General features: G+C 36.4%; 1 protein-coding gene across 1 annotated transcript; it reads left to right on the forward strand.

The window, feature by feature from the left end:
* The first annotated feature begins 2,392 nt into the window (after positions 1-2,392).
* On the forward strand, positions 2,393-7,274 carry calm2b (calmodulin 2b, (phosphorylase kinase, delta)). Its single transcript, XM_056469175.1, has 6 exons — positions 2,393-2,471; positions 3,483-3,513; positions 5,616-5,759; positions 6,175-6,281; positions 6,374-6,509; positions 6,594-7,274. The coding sequence occupies exons 1-6, from the start codon at positions 2,469-2,471 to the stop codon at positions 6,620-6,622; spliced, it is 450 nt and encodes a 149-aa protein (XP_056325150.1). The 5' UTR covers positions 2,393-2,468; the 3' UTR covers positions 6,623-7,274.
* The last annotated feature ends 545 nt before the right edge of the window (positions 7,275-7,819 follow it).

A 7,819-nucleotide genomic window follows, 5' to 3' on the forward strand; every position in this document is an offset into this window, starting at 1 on the left:
GTTTTACAAGAAGATGGTGAAATATGAGGACATCATGCTGATCGTGCTGATGTCCTCATTTATTAAAAAGCTTATTAATCATACAGAATGAGTTTTCAGAAAGTAAAATTCTACACGGTTTTCTTTGAGAGTTTGGATCAGGGATAGAATGAGGTTAGGGTAATAGAAAACAGTTTGAACAGTTTAAAAACAATGGACACCTATGTAATGTTCCCACAACTCACAAAAACAAACTTGTTTAAAGGTATTATAACATATAACAAATATTATAACGAGGAGGTCTAAGACTGGTGAAAATGTTCAGCCTTCTAATGTTTTAAGACGGCAGACACTCTTATGTTAATCCAGACAGTGCGGAAACTCTTGGTAACCTGAAAGAGGCATTAGGTACACATGTTGCATGTGTTGTGGGCAGAACTCATGCATGATTCATTCTTTCCCTTGGTTTTACAAGCTCTGGAAAGGCAAGTATGCAGGAACCACCCAAGTTCAAGCTGCGCTGTTTTAGACGTAACTGTTTTCTTGAAAGTAAGCTTGATTTAGTCATCTCCTTTTTGGAATGGTGGTGGTTTTGGGGGGTTTGCAGAGGAATGGAAAACATCTGGAGTAAATAATGAACATTTACAAAAGGGACGGTTCACTAGATAGATAATCTGAGTTGCTCCCGTTGTTCTTTTGGTATGAAAATGGCTAATCCCCTCTCCCCATCCCAGCAACAGTCTGTCTTATCATGCCTTCAATATCCAACAGACCTGGGTCAGAGCCAGAGACAGGTGGTCGGCGAGGAGGGAGTGAAGGCAGTCAGGCATTGAGACGCTGCTAAGAGCTTCAGTAGGCCTTGATGAACAAGATAGGCTCTGCGCCACACCGCCAGTATGGTTGATGCCTTTGTTGCTAGTTTTTTGCTTTTTGTCATAAAATTAAACTCCTTTTAAAAATGTATTGGTTTATATTGCTTAAAGATATCTGCAGATTTAGCCCATCATTGAGTCCATTTCTTGACTTATGTGATGTAAATATTTATTTATTATTCATTCATTCATTTTCCTTCAGCTTAGTCTATTTTAGAGGTCACCACAGCGGAATGAACAGCCTATATATTTATTACGTTTTTTAATAATAATGAACAACATGTAAATGTTTATGTGATTTATTTATTTTGTGTTTTAGTGTATTATATGAAATACTTACTTTGTTAACAAACAAGTAGTTCTAATTGGATTTGCATTGTAAACCTTAAATAAATGTACAAATAGAAAATAGAAAAACATCTCTACAGATATCCAGCTTTACTGGGTGGACCATGCCCAATTTAGACAGATTTAGCAACATTTTACAAATTTAACTTTGTTAAATGTGACATTAAATATCAACACATACAATCACCTATGCGATTGCTTGTCACTGTCATGGGAATAGTCTAAATATATAGTAAAATTCAAGAGACTTCCTCAAAATTTGGGTTTAGAATTTGTAGTTGTGTTTGTGTAAAATTGATTGAGCATTTTTTTAAATTTCCAAATAAAAATAGCATTTTAGTCAAACTTTTTCGCTTGTTGTGACTGAAAATCTCAATTATAACACCAAAAATGGATTTCTTAGCCATACTGATGTTAATATTGGGTTGTCTAAAAATTATTATAAACTTTTAAAAGTGCACATGTTGTTCTTATTTTATCAAAACAAGCTAAAAGCTTTAAATGGCAACACTTAATTTAGCAAAGAATAGTTTTGTGTGTGTTTGATTAGTTTGAATAGTTTTTTTGTTTTTGTTAAGTATGTGAGCAGTACTTTCCCTACATATAAACCATATTCTGACAAAAATATGACTGAAAAGTGCAGCCCAGCTCAGCTTTAAAGAGTTAAGCTTTTGTACTTGTGTGAAGATGCATTATACATATTAGCCCAACGTTAATCGATTTTAAATCAAGTTTGGTTTCATGTCATTAAAAAAATTCCTAATATTTAACTAGCACATTAACACCCTAATTTGCCCCCCTACGTGTGGAATTCACAGCTACTCAGGTGATTCCCTATTTCAGTTCCAAGTTACATGGCATTTATGACCGGGCAAATTCTACAGTGTGTGACCAAGGAGTGACGCATTGCAGGTACAAACGAACCAATCAGAATCATCCGCACAACCGAGCAGCGTACAGTCTTCTTCCGCCGTCAGATGATCCCTCCTGTACTTTTGAGCAAAGATCTGCAGATAGCAGCATATAAACAGATTATTTTCTGAAGAATGACATATATAACGTTTAGTCAAGCTTTCATCAGTTTTTATGGGCAAATGTTGAGACATTCTAGACGCTCCCCTAGTCAGAATGCAGTGCGGTAGGCGGATGGATACAGGAAGATGGGAGGTGTTTATGTACGACCGTTAAGGCGGGTCTATACCAATATTCCAACCACCATTTGTGAATCTCTAACGGAGAAGGAGGGAGACAGACGGAGATCAAGAAAAAATGGTGAGTGCGCTCCAATGTTTCTATTAAATGATGGATATGTAATAATGAAACGATTTGCGGATATACGCACATTCCAAAGGAAGCAAGGAAGACAAAAATAGATAAAGACGTTTTTAAGTTAGCTTATAGAAATGTGCCGCCAAATTTACGACTCCTGTGGATGGACTGAATGAAGGAATACACGCGCCCCGTCGCATCAACTATTTCCTCAGGGCTTCCCGGTCATTTTACGCTTCAGGGGTATAAGTTACGCGAAAACCAGGAAATTCTGCACAAACGCGAAGGAAGTAATATTATTAACTTACGTACTAAACTTAAAGGCGCAGAATCCACTCGCTTTCAGTTTTTATAAGGATATCGTGGTCACTACTAAACTTAGCAGTGAGATTCATTGAGTCATATATCCTATTACAGAAGTTTAGTTTCTCAACGCCCTGGGTTCAGTCGAAAAGTATCCCGGGTGTCTTCGTGTTACTTTGACTGGACAGCATCTCATGCGAGCTTCTCGGGAAACTACGTGGAAGTTGAATCTAAAGGCTTTTTAAATACGGCTTATGAATAAACCATCTGTTTTGCTCGTAATGCTATAACGTTATTCTTGTATGTTTATATGCACGTTATAACGCAGTCATCAGGTTTACTCATAAAATACCCCGTCGATACCTTTACTGGGTTACTCGAGAATTATGTCACCTACTATACACTAATACAAAGGTTGAATCGCTCTCTGAAATGACAGGATATTGCCACGAGGGAGTAGTTCACCAAATACCGGGAAGCAGGTGGGTGGATGAACCGCTGTTGTTAGGAGTGTCTAAATACTGTCGCTATGGTGGAACTTTATTCTCTCAGGCTGGTGTCGTAACATTTGGAGGGAGGGAATCTGAGGTCTTTGTTTGGTCTTGTACGGGTTGCTAGATGTTGATGTCACTGCTCTAAAACGCAATGCATTCTTAGTATATTCTCAACGTGATTCAATAATGGCTGTTTGTCTTTTTTTCTCATCCCCAGGCCGATCAACTCACAGAAGAGCAAATAGCTGGTAAGAGCCTTTACTTGCTTTGCTTAGCGTTACACGCCCCATTCAGAGTTTCTACATGAAGCTTAAGGTGTTTTGCTATAGCCTGGCTGTTCTGGTTTGATAAAATTGCTAATTTGTTGCCGTTTGAAGGGGTGGGGCAGTCAAATATATGTGCATGTTTTGTTTATTACTAGGGCCAAACAGAATCTGTGGACAATTTTTCCTATTTCTTCACAAACTTTTCTAAAAAGAATCTGCGGATTTATGTGGAATGATTATCATAACTAAAAACCAAATATATTAAGTAAAAAATGCCTTTTTTAACTTTTATTTAACGTTTACAATGCAAATCAAATAAGATCCATTTTATTTCTTATTAATTAAACAAAGCAAGTCTCCCATATAATATATCTACTAAAATACAGAAAATATTACTTAACAAACTGTAGTGTAAATAAATCATATGGACATCATCATATCAGTCAATAATTTTACTGCAATTAATTAAAAAACTCCATAAATATACATTTACACAAGTAAATAAATAGACTCAACAATGGGCTAAAAATCTGCGGATTTCTGTGCAAGCAGATTCCATGTGGGCCTAGTTTTGACCTCTTTGAATGTGCAGGCTCATATACTAATAACAGATACAGATTAGTGTATCTGTAATTGAAGGATTGTTCTTACAATATTTTTTCCCCAGTGCGTTTTTGTTTTTGTACACACTTATTTTTTTAATATAATTAAAGATTTATATTTTATTTAAAGTTCACCAGAATTATTATTTCCATAGGAGTTTTTTTTTAAAGTTCATTTAAGTGTTATAAACTATAAACAACGAGGACAGGTGAACTGGATCATTGCAAATAATCTTAATCAATTTAAAATAGATGAAAAAATATACAATGATTAATTAAAAGTTGTTATATATATATATATATATATATATATATATATATATATATATATATATATATATATATTTATTTATATAGATAGATAGATAGATAGATAGATAGATAGATAGATAGATAGATAGATAAAGAGTTTTTTGCAAAATATAAAAAAATTTAATGCACCGTTCTGATTGGTGGAATGTTCTGTACAGCAAAGCTTATTGTAGTTTTGCATCCCACATTTTGCTGTTCAACAAGATTATTTAAAAAATATGTTGAATTGATTTATTACAACTGATTAACCACGTCAGAGCTCACAACAGTTTGTTAAAGGTTTATGAAAGTTCATAATATTTCCCTATGGAGAATATTAATAGAGCTTTTACTTCAGGAACCTGTTGGGATAGGAAAGTTATAATTATTCTATATATTTTTGTTATCTTGCTTAGTAAATAACAAATTTAACACATCCATAATTGATGAAAGAGCCTAATTCATCTCCTTTAGCTTTTGTATTATTTTTTCCAAAATGGTCCCATGTTTTGTGCAATAGGAAACTGCAGGTTGTGCATCTCTAATGTCTCTGCTTGATGGTCAGTGTTGGCACAGGGGAGATTTCATTGCCCTTTAGTGTTCAGACCACTGGGTAATTGCATGCTGCTGAAATGCAGTCCCACTTGTCACTATAGTTTTGTCCCAACTATGCCTAGAAGGATCAATTCTCCTCATTTAAACCGATCAGTGACAGTGCTGACTCTTGCTGGAGCATCTTATAAAATGATATCTTCTGAAACGGAATCTAGATGCTACTTGAGGCGTCTATGCAAAGGGATTTTGTTTGCATGTTGCTCAGCGGCTCTGGTTTAGCTTAAAGCCCTTAACACTAGTACTAGTGGTCAGTTGTTGCCATGTCTCTAGGGTGTTTGTGTGCATCTGTCATCCTAGACATTTATCCAAGAAGGCATTTGTGGCTACTAGTCTTAGTAAATACTACTATTTGCTTTGAGAACTTGTTTGAAAATGTGGCCATTAATTACATGCAGTACATAGTGTAGGATCTACAAAATATCTTAAGCCATGTGGAATCACATTGCATATAAATAATGACTAATTCAAAAAGCCTGAGGTGGAGTAGAAGTTCCTTTTGTTTATTGCTCGAAGGGATATATGAATGCAATGTGAAATATGCTTATGTGACTCAAACCCTGATTTTTCACTACGCAGAGTTCAAAGAGGCGTTTTCGCTATTTGACAAAGATGGAGATGGGACAATCACCACGAAAGAACTGGGCACTGTCATGCGCTCCCTGGGCCAGAACCCTACAGAGGCGGAGCTGCAGGATATGATTAATGAGGTGGACGCAGACGGTGAGGACACAGTTTTACTGCTACATTAGCCATCAGCAGTTAAAAGGACAGTCCACCCAAAAATGAACATTTGCTCAGTCTCAAGTGGTTTTAAATATATTTATGAATTTCTTTCTTCTGTTGAACAAAAAACAAGATACTGGAAAAAAACAGGCATTGATATTTATTGTAAAAACAAAAAATACTAGGCAAGTCAATGGGTGTTTTATCACCAGCATTCTTTAAAATACCTTTCTTTGGGGTTATCAGATGAAAGAAATTCTTACAGGTTTGGAACAAGTGAAGTGATGGGATAATTCTCCCATATATTCATGTTTTAAATCTATTTTTCTCAAAGTTGTTTTTCACAATGAAATATTATATCACATAAATTGTTGTGCCACTTATCTGACTGTGTACTTTGCTCTTTAATTAGGCAATGGAACAATAGATTTCCCTGAGTTCTTGACGATGATGGCAAGAAAGATGAAGGACACTGACAGCGAGGAGGAGATCAGAGAAGCTTTCCGTGTCTTTGATAAGGTAATGCTTCTGAAGAAGCGCTGAATCATCAAGTCTTTGCTGGTAACGTTCTTCAACATGAACTAACTGATTTGGTCCACTTTGTTTGTCAGGACGGGAATGGCTACATTAGTGCGGCTGAACTGCGTCATGTAATGACAAACTTGGGGGAGAAGTTAACAGACGAGGAGGTGGACGAAATGATTAGAGAAGCAGACATTGATGGAGACGGTCAGGTCAATTATGAAGGTGAGTGCTGCAATTCACATAGCATGTGTCGGTTTAAAACTCAAAGTGGTGCTTATTTAATATCCCGTTTCTCTTTTCCCACAGAATTTGTACAGATGATGACAGCGAAGTGAAAGCCTTGTACAGAATTTCTTGTATAAAATAATTTGCCTTTTCTTGTTTTTAATTTCTGTAAAATGTTTCTTTTTAATTTCCTCCCCCCTCATCCTCTCCTGCTGTCCAAAGGATCTGCATGTATACTATAAGATTTGAGTGCTCATGCCTTCCCCCAACTCTTTGCCATTGTAAACGGTCTATTAGAAGGAGCAGTTATGGGACCAGGTGATAACATTTAGGCACAGATAGATACTGAAAACGCACAGACCTCTTCCCCTTCTGTTGCTCTGTCTGCCTGCCCACCTGACGATTGATGACATCAAGGGTCCAGCTGACTGACAGTGTGGCGTCATTTCAACAGTTTTGGCATGATTCTTTTTTTTCCACTCTTTTGGTTTTATGTGGAGGTGCAACTCTGCATGGACAATGGACTGAGTTGAAAAAGAAATGGGAAACGTCCTCAGCATTGCACTATTGCAACATCATTCAACTAACGGGTTTATCGCCAGGTATATTCATTCACTCTAATCTTTTTGTATTTGTTCTGTTCTTACTATGCTTTTTAATTAGTCACTTTTCTTTTGTAACTGCTTAAGGCACAGCCATGCCTCAGAATCCATTCCAAGTTGTATATTTGTTTTCCAATAAAATTAACAATTTACCCAAAAACTGCTTCCCCTGCCTTTATTCCACCTAAAATGAAGAGATGGCTGCTAAGCATTAGATGATAAATTAAAGTGCATCTACAACTGTTAGTCTGATTTAATCCATTTACCTTGATTATTTCACTGACACTGAATGATTTGATTAGTTAAGATGTTTTGAGTAAAGTTTGAGTTTACATGCACCTTATAATGGAAAACTTGTGAATATTCTGTTTATATGTGTGCTAGTTTGACCATTGCTCCACCTCAAACCACTTAAATGCGAAATATTCACACTTATAATATGTCCTCTGTTTAAAGTGATGTTTTATAATGACAGGCCTGTAAACAACAATGTACCTAAAACACTGATAAGTTTTAACTTAAAAAAGTTCACATACCTGGCGGTGCAGTGGGTAGTGCTATCTCCACACAGCAAGAAAGTCGCTTGCATGTTCTCCCCGTGTTCGCGTGGGTTTCCTCTAGGTGCTCCGGTTTCCCTCACGAGTCCAAAGACATGCGCTATAGGTGAACTGGTTTGGCTAAATTGGCCATAGTGAATCATAGAGT

This window comes from Danio aesculapii, chromosome 12 (genome assembly GCF_903798145.1).
Source record: "Danio aesculapii chromosome 12, fDanAes4.1, whole genome shotgun sequence".
NCBI lineage: Eukaryota > Metazoa > Chordata > Actinopteri > Cypriniformes > Danionidae > Danio > Danio aesculapii.

Coding starts and splice junctions, on each gene's coding strand:
- calm2b (XM_056469175.1), top strand. Junction 5,760..6,174: donor TAATGAGGTGGACGCAGACG/GTGAGGACACAG, acceptor CTCTTTAATTAG/GCAATGGAACAATAGATTTC. Junction 6,510..6,593: donor CGGTCAGGTCAATTATGAAG/GTGAGTGCTGCA, acceptor CTTTTCCCACAG/AATTTGTACAGATGATGACA.